We start from the raw sequence: 23,760 nt of genomic DNA on the forward strand, positions 1-23,760 counted from the left end.
GGTGCGACATAATGTAGTGAGGGAAAGAGGAAATGTTAGCCAAGAACCAAGATAGAGATTGAAGGGCAAAGAATGATTGTGTGTGATCTGCAGTCACCAGGCCGATAGTCTAAAGGTGCCCCTTTTCTTATGAAAACAAAAAATAGCTTGAGATCAAGCCAGATGGATCTGAGATTATATCAGATGGATCTCTGATTATGTCATCAGAGGATAGTGATTCTACACAGGATGACTTTAAAAAAATGGAATGACAAGGTACCTTCTAGTGCTATTGTTTAGTTTAGTTCTGTTTATGGACCAGAGCAAATGAAAAGGGTTATATAATCCAATCATTTGTACTAAGAAGAGATGTTAAAAAGAAGGAAATGTTATAAAAATTTGTAATTTTGGCACATTTAATCCAGTTTCAAATGTGCTGTGTATTTAAAAAGAGAGAAAAAAGAAACAGCTTTTAATGCAGGTAGAACAGAAGTGTGCTAGGGTGTAAAATGGGACCTTGTACTACCTCGTCTCTTCCTCCATCTGAGATTTTCTGGATTCTTACACCTAATCACACAGAGCAATCAGAGGCTAATGGTGTATTTGGAGATGGAGCTTCAGTGGTTGTGTACAGAGAGCAATGGAGTGTGAGTGAGAATGTCTGGGCATGCAGACAGGAAAACATATAGAAGGATGAAATGCTACACCTAGGACCTCCAGTTTCCTAACTGTATTTATCATTTGATTTTTAATGGCAATCCTTCCAAATACTCCTCACTGCTCCAAACATACCACATAAAATCATCATCATCATCATCATCATCATCATCATCATCATCTATAGCATCTACCAGGCTCTGGGCAATGTTCTAAAAACATTCTGAATAATTACTCATTAATTTTTATAATTTCCATTTCATTAGTTATATTAGGGTTATCCTCATTAGATCAAAATACTGATATACAGAGCTGATACAATGTGCCCAAGGTTACACAGCTAAGGACAGCCATGTCTGTATGCTTGTGATGTGTATGCACACACATATAGGTCTTCATGCCATGCATTTAAGTAAATATGAATTAAAACATTTTAAAGGTTTGGAAAAATCTTTATTACATTTCCCAAGATCTCATTTCTGAAGAAGCCTCCTTCCTGCAATTAATGATGCTAATGCCATTGGGCATAGACTCAGAAGGACGTCACCTGTGCCTTGAGGATCAGGAATCCCCTTGCCCCGATTCCTGGTAGGGTTCCTTCTTTATAGTTTTGTGTTTTTTTATTTATTCTTAAACATATATTTTTATTGTCTTCAGAGAGGAAGGGAGAGGGAGAGAGACAGAAACATCAATGATGAGAGAGAATCATTGGTCAGCTACCTCCTGCACGACTTCCACTGGGGATTGAGCCGCAACTCGGACTTGAGGGAATCGAACCATGACCTCCTGGTTCATAGGTTGATGCTCAACCATTGAGCCATGTGGGCCTGGCAGTTTCTTCTTCTTCTTTTTTTTAAAATCATATTTTGTTTTATATTGTTATGTCATGCTGTTAAATGTATTAATGTTTACTAAATTGACCTTGAATTCTATTTATCTAATATTTATGTTTATATGCTGATTTTTTATTGATATGTACTGGTATAACTAACATGAAATGTAAATAATATATATATATATATATATATATATATATATATATATATATATGAAGAAATACATTGTTTCTTTATTTTCTGTTGTTATTCTTAGTTTGTATCTTCAAAACAATGTGAATATTATTTTCTAAACTGAACTTTTATATTTTTAATAATTTTAGCATGTCATGGATATATAATAATTGATATGATTGGATGTACTTTCTGTTTACTATTTTACGTATGAGAAGCGATAAACAAGTTAGATATAGTTCTTTCTCTTGTGGATCTTATTGTATAATGACCACTCTCATACATAATACCTTATTTTTGTATATCCTGTTATAGGTGAAAAGTACTTTCTCATGTATTACTTATTTGTTCTTCCAAACTCTTTCAATGGAGATGTTATTCCTATTTGAAAGGACAGAGAAATTAATTATTTACAGAGTTACAAAGTGGCAGTTTGGAGTAGAGAATTCCTTCCTCAGTTTGTTAACTACATGATATAAACCCTTTACATAGTCAGGAAAAAATCTATGAAACCCATTATAATTATATTTTAAGGTCATTTTAATGAGCTACACTATATGTAAAACTATTTCCACCTGTATATACTCAGTTCTTCTCTGTATCTGACATTTTCCCTGGAACAGAGATGCAGTAATTCCCAAATTAAATGAAGTTTCTGTCATCATGGAGTTTGCCTTTGATTTAGAAGTTAAACACAGCGTGGTCCAAAATAAAGGCAATACTGTCTCAGATCATATCTAAGAGCATTTCTTCTGTCCCACTTTCTTTTCTAAAAAAATATATTTTATTGATTTTTTTACAGAGAGGAAGGGAGAAGGATAGAGAGAAACATCAATGAGAGAGAAACATCGATTAGCTGCCTCCTGTGCATGTGCCCGCAACCAAGGTACATGCCCTTGACTGGAATTGAACCTGGGACCTTTCAGTCCACATGCCAACGCTCTATCCACTGAGCCAAACTGGTTAGGACTGTCCCACTTTTTTTCCCTTTGCCCTCAATTGGCCACTTTACGTGTCCTTAGTGACTGTGTAGTGTCTAGGACACAACAAGGGCTTAAGAAACTCGTGGTGAATAGTGAATGAATGCTCAATTCTGCTCTATAACTTCATCAATCACCACCTGCCATGAAATAAAAACTCAGTAAAGGAATCTGAACAGTTGTCACCATGGCTACTGCAAGGTTCTTGAATATATCATAAAACTCATGATTTCTCAATAATTGACTCCTGAAAATGGAACTCAAAGACTCATGTTTAGTGGCTTTTACAGAATGACTAAATGTTATAAATTTTATGCTATCTTCAAGTAAGACAAGAAAAATTTGAATAGCAACTTCACATGTTTTTTTCAAAACTTTCTGTAATGCTTAAACAGAAAAAGTATTAAGAAGAATATATATAATTCTGGGCAAATCAAGCTTGGTTATTTAAAAGAATAATAGCATGTTTCTAGGGATTTTTTTTGTTATACTTGGGTATATATTTTTGTTTTAGTTTATAATTTTGAAAATATTTCTATTTTATAAGGTATGTATTTTTTGAAATATGTTCAGGAGTTTTAGAAACCTGAAAGTTATTTTTTAATGAATATATCTAAGAGAAATTTGAACTAATCCAGTGAGTAATTTTACTTTGTCTAATTGTAGTCTTTTTATTTCACACAAAGTAATCACAGCCTGCATTTGCATTTGAAAAATACAAGATAATTGAAAGTGTAAATGGATTGGTTAATTGTATGTTTTAGTTTAGTTTTTTTTTACGTTAAGGTATTTAGTTTTAGTTTTTGGATTTTTTTTCTTAGTTAAAAGATTTATATTCAGTGAGGAGGGAATGAGGCACTTTACAAATTATGGACATGAATTTTTTCTAATGCACAGATATGTTTAACATAAAACAGAGCCTAGAGGTAAAGGTAATAATTGAATTTGCTTAAAAATGGTTCGAGGAGCATAGGGCTGTGTAAACTAAAAATTCCACCCACTTGTCTTATATTTGCTTTTTCAGAAGGTAATGGTGACTTTGAAGTAGAAAAATATTGATTCATCATGTTATAGCCAGAGGGATGTTAATACATTTTCCCTTTTTTCTTCCAGCACACTGATTTATGTCAGTACATGGACAAGCACCCTGGGGGGCTGCATCCAGATAATGTGAAGGTAAGAAAAGATCTTTTAAAGCTAACTATTAGCATTCTTCATGTGCATTCTTTTGAGCCAAAGTCTGATCTCTCTACTATAACTTTTCCTTTTTAAAAAATTTTTATGTAAAGAGAATATCAAAGTGAATCACAGCCATTGTTTGTAGTTGGAAACCATGCTTCAACATTAAATATTTTCACTGGAGTATTATTGTTTAGATCTTATCATGTTTTTTTCTTCATGAAGAAACGTTTGCCAGGAATGAGTGAGATCCACTGGAACCCTATTGTAGCACTGTTTTTAGGAGAGGGGAAGCTCAGGTAGCTCTACCTTGGAACCCCATACTGAAGTACCAGTTATTTAGCATCAATCTGAAGTATTATTATGACTCCAAACAGTGTTATGGTGAGTTCACAGAGCATACTTTTCATTTGTATGTACAAACAGATATAAATGGTTCTATTCCTACTGCTGTCTTTCATTTCTTTTACTACAAATTGGATTGCTATGTGTCAAATGAACTACATTTTTATGATTTTTATCTCACAACTATTTTAAGAAATTGTCCCAAAATTTCAAGCTTAAAACAGAAGAGTCTTTTTCACATATGTTAGGGAGTTAGAAGATACCAAATTATGGCTGAACATTTAACGACGTGCTCAGGTTTTGCAATTCAGATGAGTACATTTCATGATCCTGAGAATTGACTGGGTACTATGGATATATCTGAAGTGAATTATCTCAATTTCTTCCCAGTCATTGCCTATACCACTCTTCAGAACATGGCGTGTGTGTGTGTGTGCGCGCACACGTATGCTTTTCCCTTTGCTTGTAGAGGTATAGATGTGGGTATAAGTTTTGTGTATTTATATTTTGCTTTATAAAAATAATACGTATATTATTGTGTTATTTTTAATTTAAAATATATCGTGCATGTTCTTTAAAATCAGTACATGATATAATTCAGTCTTTCTAATAACTGCACATTAGTCCATAGTATCAGCACCTTTCAACTGTATCTTATAAAGAGATCTTTGGGTTGTTTCCAAAATGTTAATGTTATGAGTGATTTTAGAGTTAATATTAGTATAAACCTTTAAACTCTTATTTCTCTTGATATCTAACAAATGGGTTCTCTTTACTAAATAAAAGATATGATTTCAGTTTTAATGAATTTGATTGGAATGTTTTCCCATAAGGTTTTAAATTAGAGGATAATTGTTTTTCTCTACTCTCACTGGCATTGACTGTAACTAGACATTTTAATTTTTGCCATTCTGATGAGTAAAAATGGGATGACTTTCATGTTGTTGTTTTCTTGCCTGCTATAAGAATATCTTTTCTTGCCCTGACCAGTTTGGCTCAGTGGATGGAGCGTCGGCCTGCGGACTGGGGGGTCCTGGGTTCGATTCCGGTCAAGGGCATGTGCCTTGGTTGCGAGCGCATCCCCAGTGGGGAGTGTGCTGGAGGCGGCTGATTGATGTTTCTCTCTCATTGATGTTTCTAGCTCTCTATCCCTCTCCCTTCCTCTCTGTAAAAAATCAATAAAATACATTTTTTAAAAAAGAATATATTTTCTTAAGTTTCTTAGCTATTTGTAATTCTGCTTTTATAAGTTGCCTGTTCTTATATATTGACCATTTTCTATTAGGCTTCTCTTTTTCTTAATAAGTTGCATGTAAAGGAATCTGAACAGTTAATAATTTGTGTGGCATTAATAATGAGAGTTTTACCGTAGCTGGTTTGGCTCAGTGAACAGAGTGTCGGCCTGCAGACTGAAGGGTCCCAGGTTTTATTCTAGTTAAGGCACATGCCCGGGTTGTGGGCTTGATCCCCAGTGGGGGTTGTGCAGGAGGCAGCCAATGAATGATTCTCTCTTATCATTGATGTTTCTATCTCTCCCTCTCTTTTCCTCTCTGAAATTAATACAAAACATATTTTTTAAAAATAATGAGAGTTTTTGTGGTCAATAAAGTTGTATAATTTTAAAACATAAGACCTCTGAAAAAGCTTGTTTTTATTGAAACATATTTAAAAATAGAGAGAGAGGAAATGAGAGGGATAGAGAGATATAAACATTGATGGGAGAGAAACATCATTGATAAGCAGCCTCTTGCATGCCCTCTACTGGGGATTGAGCCCACAACCTGGGCATGTGCCCTGACCGGGAATGGAACCAGTAACCTCCTGGTTCATGGGTCGACGCTCAACCACCAAGCCACCAGTTGGGCACAAAGCTTGTTTTTAAATAGAATTGACATGGTACTTATAGTTTGTTAGTTTCTTTTATATACCTCCTTTTTGTTGTGTTTTTGTTTTATTAATGAAAAATTTTTTTTGGACTATTCATTTTTCTTCAAAATCTATATCCAATGACATAGTTTTTTTTTAGTAGTTAGATTGGGGAAGAAATTTTAACCGATGAAGAGACTTGTTTTATTAATCTTGCCCATGTTTAATAAACATTACTATCACGTGAACATAATTTTTGTTTGTTTGTTTTACAGTTACACATTGTCTCATTCATACATTAAAGATCCTTTTCCTAGGGTTGATGGGGTTTAAAATCAATCATACAGTACCTCCTTATCCCTGTTTCCCACATTAACCCTGGGAATATATAGAGAGCCCAGTTAGTGAGACCTTCAGCTCTGGGGAGTCCAGGGGACTAAGCCTCAGTGGAAATCAACAGCTACTCTAAGTTAATTTTCACGGTTCAACTTCCAAATTCAGTGACTGGACTGAGATTAAAGAGCTGAATGAACCTTTTCAAAGAACATGACATCACTGGTTTTTTATTAGGTATGCTTGGTTTTCTCACTCGCCCTTTGTGTGTCATGAGTTTGGGGCAAGTATTGATGGAACATTTTGTTGGTGAAACAGAGAAAGAAAGGTCATTCCACAAAGTATCTCCATGTTCATGGTCCTTTGGCCAGTGTCATTGGTGATTTTTATAGCCTTTGTAAGTTCACTCCTTGAAATGGTATTTCAACTGCTCTTAATCTAGTTTCGTAAGCTTTTCTTTCACCCCATGGTTGTGCATTATACTTCAAAGCTTCACATTGGCTACTTATTCCAAGTACAGGTTGTACTGTGGCAGTAAATAAGATTTGCTTCTGCAGGAGTTGGTGCTTCTAGGCTGGGGTGAAAAACTTAATGGGGAATGAGTTGCACAGTCTGCATAGAAATAATGACAAGGAAATTAGTTGCAACACCAAAAGTGAGTGTAGATGTTAATCATGTTGAGCAGTTCCATTCTATATGGAATTGTTTCCATACAGAAGTTGTTTAATGTCGCCAAAGATTGATGTCCTTCAACAGTTTTTGCCTCTGAAAAGAGCATGATGTGATTTACCTTTTCTTAGGCTGTTTTGAACAACTGAAAGGCAGCAAAATATATTGAACATATATAGGTATTCTTTCCTCAGAGCTACTGAAATGTTGGCTCCTTGAGGATTTACCAAAATGCACTAGACTGTCTTAATTCTTGGAATATTTAAGGGTACAAGAAGCCTCAGTAGTCATCTAATTTGGCTTTACAACAGAGACACCTGAAAAGCTTAAAAAAAGAAGTATATATTTTAAAATATATAAATGTAAAATTATCATCTCCCAAAATTACAATCAAATTTTTAAAAATCACTGAAGTAGGAAAAGATAGGCATTTGCTCAGACCCAAGGTTGAGAGCTCAGGGTACCTCCCAGGACCCATGGCCTCCCCTCACTTCCCTGTGGCCCTGCATGACTTTAGCCCTCAGCCTGAAGGACATGTACACTTGGTGCAATCCTGGCCTGTTGCTCTCTCACAGCCTTATGGCCTCTACTCTCTGTCCCTCTGCCAGCGAGGTGGTTGTAGAGGGGTGTCCCAGAGTATAGCAGGGCTGGGAATGTGAGAGGGGGTAGAGGAGAGCATGAGAGACAGGAACAGCCTGTGGTTTTTCAAAAAACAGGTATCAGACCCATGCATCAAGGCAGAAAACTGTAGACATCTTTTTTGGAGAATCTGATCAGTCCAGGAGTACAGACCTAAAGAATAGAATCTAGGAGACTACAGTGAAGATCCCAGTTGACAAAGAAGCAACTTGGATGAAGCAAAGTTTTTTGCATTGATTAGACAGATAAAGATAGGAAAGAAAACTTCGAAGGAAATTACAATTAATATTCTCAAAGAGGTAAAAGAAAATAGTACATCTATGAAACAAGAATAAGTTATTTTTACAAAGAACTTAGTGAACAAAAGTAGCTTTGGAAATTAAAAACATGATGACAGAAACTAAAACAACAAAAATTAAAGCTGGATGAAAGACAAAGTTGAAGACATTTGCCAGAAAATAGAGTATAAAATATAAATCTGGAAAATGAGAAAGTATCAATATATCCAAAAGTTCAGTGCAGTATATCCAACATCTGAATAATTGGAGAAAATAGAGGATAGGGAATCACTAAAGTAATAATAATTAAAATATACTTTTTCAAGATGTGGGGATGTGAATTTCAAGATTAAGAGGGTCCACTAAATGCACAGAACATTTAATAAAAATATTATCGGTGGGGTGCCCTCTGCATCACCATATATTACCAGTGGAATTGGAGTTCTTGGGGTACAAGAATTTCCTGAGGCCCCCGTGGGAGAATGAGGTATCATGGAAAGCTTTGTTGATGATTTAACATTAAAAGAGTTTCCTTCCAAGGTCCCATCTCCCTCTGTACCACTGTGGAAATAGTTCGATCTTGTCTTCCAGCAGAGCTAGAATTAAAGCCACTGCCCAGAGTCTTAGCTCCATATTAGAGCACAGTCCAGATTAGCATTGGCTAGCTTAGCTTGTGTTCCCAGCTGCAGTCCACTGCGTGTGGGATCCATATGGCCTAAGGTGACATGGCGGGCTAGCACACTGGCAAGTGTGGGTCATGGAGCAAGTGAGAAGCGTAAGTGCAAAAGCAAGCCAACAAGAGAGAGAGAATTCTTTGGGAGCTTATCCCATTAATTCATCAGGATTTTGCATGCTTGCAATGGCTCTGCTCCTCTAGCCAGCTATCTTTGTTCCCAGGTTATACTGACAGACAAGCACCTTCCCAACATCACTGTGTATGCACCCATCTTCCCCTTTGTTTGACCCCGTTCCTCTGTGATCTGCAGGGAATGAGCCCGTGGTTCCCTGGGGAGTGTGAACGTATAGCTCCCTGGTGAAGCTGCCCAGAGGGCCATGCTATAATGCCTGGCCTCCCCGCTGCTCTCTTCCTATTATTACTATTAGTCAGCTGTTTATGACATTAACAAAAATAGACTGACAATAATGTTCATTACTGCAAAATTTCAGAACACTGGTTTCAAAGAGAAGTCCTACATGAATTACAGCTGCAAGAGACATATTTTAAATCCTTACCTGAGGACATGCTTATTGATTTTAGAGAGAGGGGTGTGTGTGTGTCTGGGGGGGGGGGGAAAGAGAGAGAGACAGAGACAGACAGAGACAGACAGACATTGATGTGAGAGAGGAACATTGATAAGTTGCCTCTAGTAGTTCGACTAGGGATTGAACCCACAACCTAGGTATGTGCCCTGGCTGGGAATCGAACCCGCATCCTTTGGTTGGGATGACTCTCCAACCAATGGCGCCACACAGGCCAGGGCGGCAACAGGCTTTTCAACAGCAACACTGGAAGGGAAATGGCAGTTTGCAATGGCTTGAAAATTCTGATATAAATTATTTCCAACCTAGTATTCTGTACAAATTATTAGTGAAGAGTGAGGGTAAAATAATTATTTTCAGATGTTCAAGGAGTTGGAAAGTTTGCCTACCTTGCATTTTTTACCAGGAAACTACATAAGCATGTACTCCACTAACACAGCATAAACCAAGGCAGAGAAGACCAAAACACCAGGTCACGGAGGCCACCACAGCAGTCCGGTGAACGAGAGCCTCCGGACAAGGATGAGAAGAATCCCAGGATGATAGTTATGCATCGGGCTGGGAGGGTAGCCTACCGGTCCAGTTGGAACCATCAGAAATCTCCGGGAGAGATTTCCAAGATGAAATTGTTAGATAGAATACCTGATGTGTTTAAGCAGATGTACAAGAAGGGAGAAGAGTTGGTGTTGCATTGGTGGTAACTACAAAGAAAACTAAACAAAGGAAAACAAACCCATAAACCAAAGAACTAGATCATTGCTAACACCCCGAAAATCAAACTGTTGTGCAGGGAAAAAGGCAAGTATTCATACTAAACATGCCCCAGCTGAAAACAACGTTTCCATGATTGTAATAATTTAAACATTCAATATTGATACAATTAAAAACAAAAACATCTCTTTCAGTGCTTCTGTTGCAGCCAAGCCCATTCCAGGATTAGCATCCTAGAATAGTTGTGCATTTTAGCTGCCACATTTTATATAAAATACAGATCTTTGTCCAACATTCTTTTTTCCACATTGCGTGATTGATACGTTCAATTACTGTAATTAGCTGATTATTGGCGAGTTTATATGCACTCACTCACAGAGGTTGAACATCATTTTCTTATTGAAGATAGTAGTTGCACTTTCTCTCTGGGTATGGGAAGTTAAAAAATAGAAAGTGGCTTGTTAATGCCTGTGTTTTGGCATCTGAAGTGCAGTGCAAGGAAGCAGACGGCCCTTATTACATGTCGGTTTCCATGGGAGGCCACTGACATAATTATGCACTGACTTTTCCTCATTGTTTGTCCGCTTAGAGACAATACACGCCTCCAGGGTTACATTTAGGATCTGCTCTGCAGGTGAAATTATTCTCAAAGAAGTCTGACTATGACATAGTGACAGGTGTCCCACTGGTATTTCTGTTTGATGTATTAGCATATTTTCGTCATGCGGTGATATTTATTGTTGCTTAAGTCTATGAATGCAAAATGAAGAACATAAGGATAATATTTACTGAGTTAATAGCTATTCATAATGGTGGGCTACATGTTAATTAAATTTAAAAAAACACAGTTGAGTTAAAATCAGACCTTGTAATGGTTCTTTATAAATTTAAGGAGATGTGAAAAACAGGTGAAATAAGCTATAATCTTTACAAGAGAATGTTCTTTTAATAACTCCAAATCATTGTATTTAGCTAAATTGTTCATAGATCATTACATGATTGGATTTCAATAAATACTGAATATTTATTATGGTGAACAGAAGGAAAACACAGTGATCACATCCATTTGCTTATAAATTTGGCAATTTCAACTTTTAGTTCTATCACTATGCACATGGCAATGTATAGAGACATTTTAAATATTTATCTTAAATTCTAAAAATTGACATCTTTGTTTATATTCCATATATCTTTGTTCATTATAAAAATATGGGATGTTAAGCACCCAAGAATTGAAGAGATTGTTCTTTAATGTGAATCAGGTTGAATTTCAAGCATTATCAAGGTCATGTATCATTGAAGAATGAAGGGGGAAAAAGAACAATCGGAATAGCACATAATTCGTGATTTCATAGTAAAGCGTAGAATAGTCTATGGAAATTTTGTACTAAGCCCCAGCAAAACACCTATTAAAGTTTTATCTTTTTTGGTGTGTATTTCTTGTATGCACTAGAATAACTCATAAGAAAAATTGCCAATTTAACTACTTTTCTAGAATCACTTTGCTATTTTAATTGCCTACAAAATGTGTCTATTCTCAATATGGCATTTTGAAATAAATATTCACTATTAACTAGTGGTTTGTTTCTTAATATAATATCAGTTTTAGACAAATGGGTAATTTTAGCAGTTAATTACTTAGAGGGCAATTTAAAACCTGAATCAAAGCCTGAGGACATTGGCCTGGTTATAAATATTTATGTCAATTAAAGATCTAGCAACCAATTGCTAGAACATGATAATTGGTGTGTGAGAAACTGGTAAGATTTTTTTGGTAGCATAGTTCTTTTTCCCACCTCTTCACAAACATTTTACTATGAATTTTATTGGGCTTTGGCCCTCATAGTTGAGTTGAATGCAGAACTTGTGTTAGATCTTCATTTTATAATTCTCAGATTGATCATGAGTTTAAAAATGACTGTAACAGTCTAAATCGCATTCTTTATTCAGTTTTTCATGTATTTTTTTTTAAAAAAATACTTTTATTGATTTTAGAGAAGAAAGGAGAGGGAGAGCACTATAGAAACATCAACGATGAGAGAGAATCATCGATCAACTGCCTCCTGTATGCCCCAACCGGGAATTGAACTGTGACCTGCCGGTTCATAGGTCGAAACTCAACCACTGAGCCACACCAGCTGGGCTTCATGTGTTCTTTAAAAAATGATAAGCGTGAGAGACAGAAAATTAAGGTTAATTTTAAAAGATTAATTAATTAATTGCCTCCAGTTGGTATCCAGAAATGTAGATGCTTGAACCTAACTGCCATTATGGCTTTGGGTCTTCCTGTGTTTTTACATAATGTATCTTCATTTCCATATTATCTTAATAACCTTTGTAGAAGATTCCTTGTGGAAAACACATTTGCTTTATTTTTTAACAGAACTGTTTTGGAATAATTCAAAATAACAAAAATAATTCTGAATTCTCTGCTTTATTCTGTGACGTATCTGAAATCCTGTTGGCATATAAAGCTGAGTTTTATTTTTCATTTTAATACCTATATTAATTTTAAAAGATGAGAATCATTATAGTTGAAAAATTGCTGTTTGTCTTTCATAGTCCAGAGAACAAGCAGGTGTGTAACAGACAGAATAATGTTATGCCAAATTAAGATTGCTTTATACAGATGGCACTGAGAGTTGATTACTAAATGAGACTTTCTAATATTCAGACAGAAAATCAGATAACATCTGATTTCTCCATATTCTGAATTAGAGCTCTCATGTAGCTGTTAATGATTTCCTACTGTGCATTGCTGTGAATATTATAGAGCCTTTCCCCATTCTGTATTTTGAGAAATATAATAATTTCTTAATGCCATTAAAGATTGTTTTAAAAATTTGACATTGTGTCTCAACTCCTGTCTAGATTTATTTTGATTCCTTAGATCCTATTTTTAGAATAAAAAGAAATCACCCACTCGACCAGTGTGTGTGGCTCAGTGACTGAGCTTCGACCCATGAACTAGGAGGTCACAGTTTGGTTCTCGGTCAGGACACATGCCTGGGTTGCAGGCTGGATCCCCAGTATGGGGCGTGCAGGCGGCAGCCAATCAGTGATTCTCTCTCATCATTGATGTTTCTCTCTCTCTCAGTTGTGTAGTTCTGAACTACATCGACAAACAGAAACTTGGCGACAGGTCTTAAGATTGTATTAGTTGAAACAACTATTCCATGAAACAACTATTTCAGTTTTCTCTGGGAAAATTATTTTGTGTGACACTAAAACCAATAGCTTAAGTTGGATCATCTTGTCAGTATTCAGCTAGGGAATATTTCTAATACTAATTTTAGGCTGCTAATCAGCTTTATTAAAGGGAAAATTCTCATCTTCAGCTCTCCTTACTTTTTTCATCTTCCATACAAACCCCAATAACTTGGAAACTCACTTTCTATACTAGAGCTTTTTTTCAAGGAAGTTGGCAAAACAAATATCTGTCTAACAATCCCCATTTGACTCCTTGTGAGTATCTCAGCTCTGGTTCCCATGGCTTCCATCTGCCTGTTCACTGTGGGTGGCTCCATGCCTGGAACACACCTGCTTGATAGCCACTGGAGGAGGGGGCGGGATGAGAGCCCAGCTTACCCGCACAAGGATCACAGAAATTGTGCAATATCTTCCCCCAGGAGCTTGCTTATATTTTTCAGTTATTCCTTTCCAGAAAGTTACATATTTAGGACTAGAATATTAATATTCAAATATCTTAGAGAATGTAAATTAAATTGTTGTTGATTATTTAGGGATGTGTCTCAGGACCTTGAAGTAGAAAGTTGAATGGAAGAACTCAAAAAGAGCAAAGTGGCAAGACAAACTTTCCCTGCTATTCAGAGTTTCCAAGAGCTGGATCTATCTTGGATGGCAAAAAAAAGTACATACATACTTACGCCTGATGCCATTTGTATCTTACACTATCCCAATAGCACATTTAATATTGTCAAATATATCCACAGTGACTATAATTTATACCATAATGTTGAATATGTAGAGTTTTTATTTTTGTCTCTTTTATATCTTTGTATAACCTAAAAAATCAGCACATGGAATTGTAATGATGCTTTGAAAATAGATGTTTGGGTGTGAATTGTGTACATTATATTACATATTAAGATTTGATATTTGCATTAGGCATTTGCAAATTTAAAGCTCAACTAAATGGAATGAATCATGATGCATTATTCTTTGGCTTTTAAAAATTGATGAAGACCTGGTATTATGATAAAACCATTATCTGATGCATTTTATAAAATATTTTGACATTCATTAGATATTTTGGGGTCTCCAAGTTTCTAATTATTTTTCATTTCTAGGAATTTTGATGTCTGGATAATGTAACGTTTGTATAGTATGGGTTTTTAAACAGAATAGTGTTAAACATGGAGCATATTATTTGAAGCACTTATTACCCATGGTTAATTTTGCTTTATTTGCCAGTGTCACATTATCTAGGCTTGGGTTCATACAATCTGAGCTACTTTAATAAAAAAAATCAAAGAGTATAGAAGTCATACTCTTAATTGTGGGTGTCAGAGCCAGACAAAAATTGGTTCAAATTAGCAGTACTACCTCTTACGTGCGATGTGTCCCTTTGGCCAATTCATCTAATTTCTTTGAATTTTTATTTCTTTATCTATGAACTAGGAATACTAATAATATCTGTCTAGCAGAGGTCTTGAGAGAATTAAATTATCTAAATGAATATAAAACAGCACAATGTCTATCATAGTAAGCACTTAACAAAAGGCAGGTATTACAGTTGTTGATTTGTAGAGTGCACTCCATTTCTGCTATTCATAAAATAATGGAATGATACAATATTGCAGCATGACTGACTATTCAAGGTATCTGAGACTCAATCAGTCATTTTCAAGATGAGAAACCTAAATTACAGAGGTGTTAATAAACTTGGTCCTCAGGAGGCAGAAGAGCAGCTTAACTGTTTTGTAAGAATTGGTGTGTGCCATGAGCCATGGAGTTCATTGCTGATGGCTCTAATAAGCCTCCTATAAGTCCTAAGAGAACCTGGGTATTCCTTAAAGGAAGTTGACCTGTGCTTAGTCTCATAGTAAGTGGAACCACATATATTAAATAACACATGCATTTCAGATCATTCCTGGAACTCAGCGACGCTAAACACTGAGACAAAGAACATCTGGTCACTCACCTCTAGCCTTTGAAGGAGAGGGAAATATAAAACGTGTTGCTTACTGCAAGTGCCAGTAAATATCAGTAATAAATGCAACATATTGAGTCCAATAATGTGTGCTTTTTACCAACTTATTCTAAAAGTTTTAGTCAAAGAAGTTATCTTGATATGTTTTATCTATGTAAAGTCTAAAGAGTTTCAGAAGGGAATAGACAAAGTATTAAAGGCTATTCCCAGGAAGTCCACGCCATGGCACTGAGAATATGAGCTGCTTCCTGCTGGGGATGGCAGTACAAATGGGCTACAGATAGACATGTTGCTGGCAGGTGTCTCCGTTCACCATATCATTGCCATGTAGGGCATTTTCCCATGGGGGTTTTTATTGCAGAAAACGATCATATTCAAACTAGAATATAAATCTTCAGTGATTATACCGAAGAATTTGGAGGAATCCTCTTTTATAAAGTTGAGTAGAATATTCTGAGGTGACAAGGCATTCTTAGGAAGACCTTATGGCTACTACAGTAACATGACGGGAAGAGTGTTTCAAATATGTTAATTATCAACTTCAGTACAATAGCTGTCTTCTGCCACGTTATTTATTTCTAAGAGGTTTTGAAATAGCAAAAACAAATTCAGGAATCACATGTTCATTACATAACTTGCTAATTGAGACTTATCCACTTGGATTCACTTAATTAAAGTATTTTGCTTATATTGGGTGTATAACTATTCATCATGCATTTATTAATCATCAACCTCATTTAAGATGATGAGGGATAGTGGAAAATTCATAAGCACTGTGTGATGGTTGGATGAATTTGAGTGTTTCTTGTGCGTTTAGAGTTTTAGTTTTCTCATTTGTTTCAAAGAAATGGAAAACTACAGGGTTGTAGATGGAAAGGATTAGATGATGTATGTAAAAGTGCTCAGACCAGTGTTGGAACTAGAGTAAGCCTTCAGTTAGTATTAGTCCCCCTTCTTTTCTTTTTGGGAATTGAGATTCCACTCATGGTTACTAAGTTTTATTAGCAAATACCAAAGGTGATGTTTATCCTTTCTCTGCATGGGACCCCTCTTTGGTGGTCCCTCTTGTTCTCATACTGTCCTCTGATTTTCCCCAAGATCTAGTATATCTTGTTGTGTGGTAATTGATACAATGAGCAAGTGAAATAGCTTTCTCAAAAATGTACCCGGGGCAGGTAGGTACTTGCCTGCTTGTCTAAAGGAAGAAACCCCCAAGACTTGAGTTCTCAGGACATTTCCAAAGAACATTCCCTAGCCTAGGACATTCTGTTTAAGTCGGCCTCTGCTTCTTTGCAGCCTTCCCACCCTTAGCCAGCAGCACATATTCTGTTAGGTGCGGTCGAATGTTATTTCTGGTATTTTCAATAAGTCTACTGTTGTCCTCTTGTCACCATTACTTTTATGAGGGTGAATTGGTAGGTTTTCAATTTCATATATTATCTTTTCATTTATCTAAGTTTTTTTTTCTTAATTTATCTGGTGATCTGCTTGCTTAGTTTCCTTAATATTGTCCCACAAAAAAAGGGAAGGAGTTTGTTATTTAAGACATAATTTCAACTTGTGCATCTAGTGAATGATCCCTTTGGTTTTCTATTAAAATTTTATGTGTAATGAATTCTGTTTTTAGAGTGACAAGTTTCCTATTACTCATCCCTTCTAATACTCTTCATATTGTGGCAGGATCAGTTCTGCATTTTTATTGCTGTTGTTGCTAGATCCCTTTTCCTCTGTGTCCTCAGTACACTCAGTTTGTGTAGCTGTGACAGTGCATGCCTCCTTAAGTGGTGATTATCTGCTTATCTGCCCCCTCAAACCCCAGGGGCTGTGAGTTCCTGAGTGCAGGGACTATATCTTATATTCTATTCATCTTTGCATACCTCTTACATAACAGCACCTGGCCCATGGCACTTCATAAATCCTGAGTGAATGTATCCTATGGGGATTTGTTCTTGTTTTGTCTGTGGCTATTACTTAATGTTTGGGCTCTATTTGTCATGTTTGGAGTTTAGTTTGTCCAATTGTCATTGGAGTGCGTAGTTGCACCCTTTCTTAACACTGATTTTTGTAATCTCCTTTTATATGATATCTTATTTGGATAGCTTCTGTATTAGCATGTGGATTATACGTTTTCACTGATTAGTAAAGCTATTAAAAGAAGAGCCTCTTGGGACTGTTTGATGTACCCACTTCTACAATTAGCTTCTAGAGAATTCTATTCCATCATTTTCTCCCTGCCGTTTTTGTATCAGCTTCATCCAGAAGTCTCTAAGTTCAGTTCATTACTGGTAGAGGAGTGCCAGCTGTGTACCAGATTAGGAAGATGGTTAAGGCACACATCTGTGGTAGGTAGGATAATGCTGCACTGCCATAGATATGTGCAGAGGCTGCCATAGGAGCAGGAGAACTTCATGTAGATCTGTAGGGGAGTGAAGGCCTGGGAGGTGGTCAGGGAGGAGTCATTCTAGAGGAGATTATCAGGCCAAGAGGAGGGAGGGCTTTCTGTCAGAGATCAGTTAAGAACAAAGGTAAAGGGTTGAAGGGTAGGATGCTCTGAGCGTGGGGGTGAGCGAGATTGCTTGGAGTCATCGAATGTAGAGTGATGATGCCTGAGCACTCAGATGGATGAAGGCTCACCTCAGTGGCTTTGAAGGCCATGGTATTAAATACCCAGACTTTATCCTGCATAACAGCATCTATATCAACACTTTGCCTACTTGTTTTGATTTCTGGCCAAGATTCCTATAGTGTAGTGGTTAAGGGACTGGACCTTGGAGCCAGACTGCCTGGTTTGAGTCCTGGCTCTGCCACTTAATTGCTTTGTGACTCTGAGAAACTGCTCTGTTTCCTCTTCGTTAATGCAGACATGATAGAAGTACCTTCCTCATTAAAATTCTTAGTGAGATTAAATGACCTCCTATTCTATGATGCATAGAATGGCAGCTGGCACTTGGTGTGTGTTTGTTAAAATAAATGCATTGCCACGGCTGGATAGACAATCACATTCTGAGAAGTCTCCTCTACGCCCCCCAAATTAGTTAGCACCTTGCCAAATGCCCAACTTTCTCTTCAAAATCAGGTTATTACTTAAAAATTTTTCAAGATGCAATTAAATGTATTGAGGTGGCATCGGTTCATAACATTATATAAGCTTCAGGGGTATGATTCTGTAATACATCATCTGTATACTATTGCATTGTGTGCTCACCAGTTAAGTTTATTTATATGTGGTCTGTCTTCTTTAAAAGCTTTTCAAGAAACAAAGTGGCTTTACTTGCTCATGCTTCTTCCTTTCTGAACTGAAGGAATGTGGATTTTCTTAGAAACTGTAAGCATTAGCTTCAGAATGCAGGGCCTTTTAGGAGTGAAGAAGGAGGCTGGAAGCTGCTGGTGGAGGTGTTAAGTCTTTTCATCTGCTACAGGGGAGGATGGAGAGGAGGAGGCTTAGAAACGTTTGCTTCCTGAGGTTCCTGAGCCAGTCATTTAATGTAGTCCAACACAGAACAGACGTTTACTTTGGGATGCTTAGATTCTGGAAATAATGATCCTAGGTCTTGTCTGCTCCACAGCATCTTTCATATCCTGTGATTTTGAAATAACTTCCTCTTCCTGTTATCTCAAGGCACCTCCACTGTAAACAACGACTGGGCTTTTATGGCCCCTAGTTAGATGGAAAATGTTCCACAAATGCTCGCTCCCAGGGCCCTCAAGGAGTTGCCTTTTTTTTTTTTTTTTTTTTTTTTTCCATTTGAATGTTGGGGAATCCTGATACTATCAGTCTTTCACAACTTGAACATTTAATGTTTTCCTGAACCTGCCTTTTGTTACTAAGCTGACTGGACTAGAATACCAATGGCACTTACAATATTTGTTTTTATTTTTGTTTTAGGAGATTGGTTTTTAAAAACTCTGTCAATTAGGATTATTTTGGCAAATAGATTGTTTAAAAATATTCCTTTCTTTATAAACAGAATATTGGAAAGCCTAGTGAATCACATGTGTTTTGTTATCGAAATAGACACGTTAGATATGATCTAATATGAAACTAAAGAGAGAAGGCCATTAGTGGCTTCTTAAAATGACTTCTTAGAGAAGTATTACTCTTGAATTCTTGATTTATCTGTTATCTGAGTTTCTTTCCCTTTGGGTGGGTCTGCTCTGTAATTAGTGAAGGTACATGTCTGTCTTTAGGCAATGGCCTAATCTCTGTGGCCATATGTGCAAAAACAGTGTAATTACAATGTAGTATTAATTGGACCGTGTGACTGTTTTTGTTTTAATTATTTGAAATCATCTATCTTTTCATTCCTTAAAGCATGTTAATGGGAGAATCCTTGGTTATCCTGTTTATGGAGTTAAATACGTGCACATTTACATAAACTTGTAAATGTTTATGTAAAATATTTTGCTTCTTTTAATAATGTTATGGATAGATTTTTTTTCTATCTCAAACATTAATTTAAGTCCTAAGGAAATCAAATATTATAAAGAATACATTCTTTACATCTTGCTTAATTTATAGAACACAGATTGGGTTGTAGATCTCTTTGGCTGAGGAGGTATCACTCCGGGTTGACATGATGGGTTGTTAGAAATTTTCAGATTTAGTTTTTAATAAATGAGGGATTTCCATACCTTCATGCACATTCTGTTTAAATAATTTGGTAGGCAATTTAGTGATGGGGTTGGTGCGGGACATACCCATTTTTACTAAATACAAGTACTTGGCAGACTGTATGTAGAAACTAGCTTTTATGTGTGTTCAGAATTTAACTTTTGTCTCCCTATTTTTTCAGTTGTTTTTATTTCAGTTGCTGCGAGGGCTGTCTTACATCCACCAGCGTTATATTTTGCACAGAGACCTGAAACCACAGAACCTTCTGATCAGTGACACGGGGGAGTTAAAGCTGGCAGATTTCGGTAGGAAAGCAGTTAATTACCAGTCTATTTTGTCACACTGTGCGAATGCCAGGCAGATGGTGGCACTGCATTTGTTTAGGTGCACTTCTTCTAGATTATAGATCACAGTAAAATTTATTCAGGAATGAACGATTTTTTTTTTTTATGATCAACATCATGCTTGGTGGAGTTTTAAAAATTTCAGACCGCTTGTTCAAGTCTTAAGTAATCATAAGCATAAATTACATCTTACATATTTCCCAAGGAAAAGTTAGTAAGATTTTCAACATGAAACATATTGAAAGAAATCTAATGTTTTTGCACTTTTTATTATGAAAATGTCAAACATTTAAAAGTAGAAAGTTAGTATAATGAACCGCCATTATTCATCTAGCTGCAACGATGATCAATATACTGTCACACTTGAGGAAACCTGAATTCAAGCCTCCGGACTTTTTCAGGGCATCACAAAATATATTCCATAGTATGCGGTGCCTGAGGTTTTAATAATTTAAAAATCTAGGGGTAGCATTAACCTTTTTGGAAGTGACTGTTGTTTTAGAAATTCTCAATAATTTTGTAAAAGTTGACACTGATTCTGATTGGAAAGTTGAGGTCCTGTCTGGACCCCTTTGAAGTCATCTTTTCCTTAAACAATTGAAGGTTGTCAACTTCCAGCATAGAAGCTTTCTTCCAAACACCTTCTTGAGCAACGGAAGAGAGGCAAAGTGGTTGCATCATCCTCGCTCACTCCCCTCCCTTCACCAAGTCTGACATTTCTGCATTGCCCGCTCTCTGTCACACCAGAGAGCCTGCTGAGTTGATTCCTAGCACCAGGGAATGCTGATGGCAGCATGATGTGTTGACATGGCATTGCCTCAATTATTTTTGAATACATATTCTGATTAGAAATTTGTTCCATTAAGAATAGAATGGAAATATTACCCTTGGGATATAAAAATGCCTGAGGTTGAGATATGGGCTTTTGCTGAAATATGATTATATTTTCTCACTCTGCCCCCACCCCTCCTGAAAAATAAAAGAAAGCAGGCAATGTTTATTTCTTATTTCAAGGTTAGTAGACTATTTAATAACTTTGGAATGAACCTACTCTGTTGGGTGTTGTGTATTCTTCTAAATCTGCAGTACAACAAAAGTTAGCATTTGTGTTTTGCAAAAGTTTGTTATTTGTCCTCATGTGGTTTGATAAAAATTATGATGTGTGTGTGTATGTGTGCGTGTGTGTGTGTGTGTTGTTTATTGCAGATTTTAGCATCAGAACAATACTGGGTCTTTCTATGACAGGGTAGAAAATAATGGGAGAGTCGATGGGAGGAAAGAAGATTTGCAGTTCCTCACATTCAAGGTTATTGAATTTGCTGTGAACTTATTTGTAGTTTGTCAGTATCAGTAAATTAATAAGGATTTATAGTGATTTTCTTTGGTGTGTTAATATACTATAAGGTATATGTTAGAACAAATTATTGTATTAAACATTCAATTTTATTGAACATGGTTTTCTTAATATTTTAAAAATACATTTTTACAAAATTGGTCTTTTCTGTATAACCAAGGCTATAATAGAATTGTATGTAGATGTTTACTGGGGGTTATTTTTAAATTTTCAGATGATATTTTTACTATAACAGTTACATTTATTTTAAAGGATTCTTATGGTTCTTTAAAACAGGTATTTTATAATATCAGACTCAGATATAAGTTGAAATATAATTTTAAACAACTTAGAAAGTTTTTGAGAAAATTTAGGAAGTATAAACAACTCAGAGATAACAAATATGAACATTTTTGTTGTGTCTTTTCCAAGTGCCTTTCTCCTTCTCTCTTTTCTTACTTCTTCCAGCTGTGATAAATCCTCAAAAACCAAACTTATCGCCTTGGCCAATGTCGCTCAGTTGGTAGGGCATTGTCCCATGCACGGACGGGTTGCAGGCTCGATTCCTGGTCCGGGCACTTGACCTGGTTGCGGGTTCAATCTCCAGTCAGAGGTGTGCAAGAGGCAGCCAATTCGTGTTTCTCTCTCATATCCTCTCCCTTCCTCTCTCTCTAGAAATCAATAAAATATATATATATATATTTTAAAAAGTACTATTAAATAATCGGAGTTTAAAAAACATACATCTCAAACCTATTTTTTGTAAGTCATTTTCACATAAGAATATGTTATGAACACTTTCTCATATTACCAAATATGAGAAATTCATATCTAAGGATTTTCTCTTACTGGCCAAAGCTCAGTCTCTTTATTCCATCTATATCAGCTAAAATTCTAGTTTTTTCTACTTATTCACTATGATACACAGTCCTATATGGGCCACCCTTGCAGAGAAAGCTGTGTGTGCTGCCCGTGCAATGTTGAGTGTTTTAGAGCATGTAATTCCTCAGCCCAGATTGCACTACAGAGAGGCTGTGCCATGCCCCTCCCCTCACTGTCAGGGACTGAACCTTCTTGCCGGGAACACACACTTGGTGTGCATCCTGTGCATGAAGTATAATGAGCGAGATGCATTCACCAACTGACAATTTCCCCCCAATTAATTGTGCATTATTTTGCCTTTTAATTTAAGACATGCAATTAACTGTGATTTACTGTACTTGGGCATGTGTTTGTGTCTGAGATGAAGGAAGCACAGTGGAAACTGCAGAGAAACTAGACAATCAAAATGGAATGATGCCAGGCAGTGGAACAGTTAGAAAACTAGGTCTTAATTCAGAGTTTGATGTATGAAGAGCTTTAGAAACAGTTCCTTTGTCCTACCTCCTTCTTGTATGTGAAAAATACCACAACATTTTCATTAAAATAGACCAATGAAATCTGTGTGATAATTGTTCCCATATTGTAAATGCTACTACCTTTATTAGGGAAATACATCGGGGAAATGAGAGAAACACGCTGAATTGTATTGAGTTTATTCTTTATGCCAGACACTTAGATATTTTCGTTTCATTGTCTCGTCAACTTAGTAAGGGGTGGGAACCTATATTTTTGAGAGAGGCATGAGATTCAGACAGGGTTAGGATGTTGCCAGGCTTGAGCACATAGGTTCGGTGGTTGCAAAGCTGGAATTCAGGTACTTGGTCCATATCCTTCAACCTTAGGTGGCCCAGGGTCTTTGTATTTATATGCATAGACATGTTACCTTACAGAGCTGCCTAATTCCTGATAAATTATTGATCATTGCACATATGTATGTGCAATTTTCTGCATACAACACTCATGCTATGTAAATAACGTGCACTAATACCAGGAAAAAAATAGCAGCACTTATTTGAAAGAATTTTTATCATTTGACTAATTCAATAGTAATGAGTGAATTTAACCTTAGTACGTCTAGATTTTACCTGCTGGCCAAGCTAAAGCACATGATAATGTATCTGTGACCCATTAAGGTTTAAACAAAGGGCATGTCTGAATCCCAAGTGGTCAAAATGCTGTAACTATTTTTTTCTTGTGAGCAAAGTCACATTTAAGCACCTACCTGAGGCGCATTTTCTATACCCAGTTTGTAAAAGTAAGTTACACATGACTTAGAGTCACTATGGCTTTCCTAATGCAGAGGTCGGTCCTGCCTGTACACAGTGAAATAATAAACTATGCAGAGGCATTCAGACTCATTTCTAAAGAGGGGTTCGTCTTTCTGTTATCTTTGAGAAAAGAACATTTCAAGTCTCTTACCCAGTGGATGTCTTTACCACCTTGCTCCTTCTTACCTACTGTTGTGCAATAACCCCAGACTTGTTCCCATACCAGAGCCTCTTACTCAGCC

At 36.4% G+C, this 23,760-nt stretch overlaps 1 protein-coding gene across 4 annotated transcripts in view; it reads left to right on the forward strand.

The window, feature by feature from the left end:
• CDK14 (cyclin dependent kinase 14) overlaps window positions 1-23,760 on the forward strand; it is a 553,499-nt gene that overhangs the window by 258,504 nt on the left and 271,235 nt on the right. For all 4 annotated transcript variants that reach the window (XM_080663151.1, XM_080663154.1, XM_080663152.1 and 1 more), the window contains 2 exons: window positions 3,740-3,802; window positions 19,873-19,996. In XM_080663151.1, coding sequence (XP_080519277.1) covers window positions 3,740-3,802; window positions 19,873-19,996 — 187 coding nt within the window. The remainder of the gene's footprint in view (window positions 1-3,739; window positions 3,803-19,872; window positions 19,997-23,760) is intronic.

Source organism: Plecotus auritus (assembly GCF_963455305.1).
Source record: "Plecotus auritus genome assembly, chromosome: 4".
NCBI lineage: Eukaryota > Metazoa > Chordata > Mammalia > Chiroptera > Vespertilionidae > Plecotus > Plecotus auritus.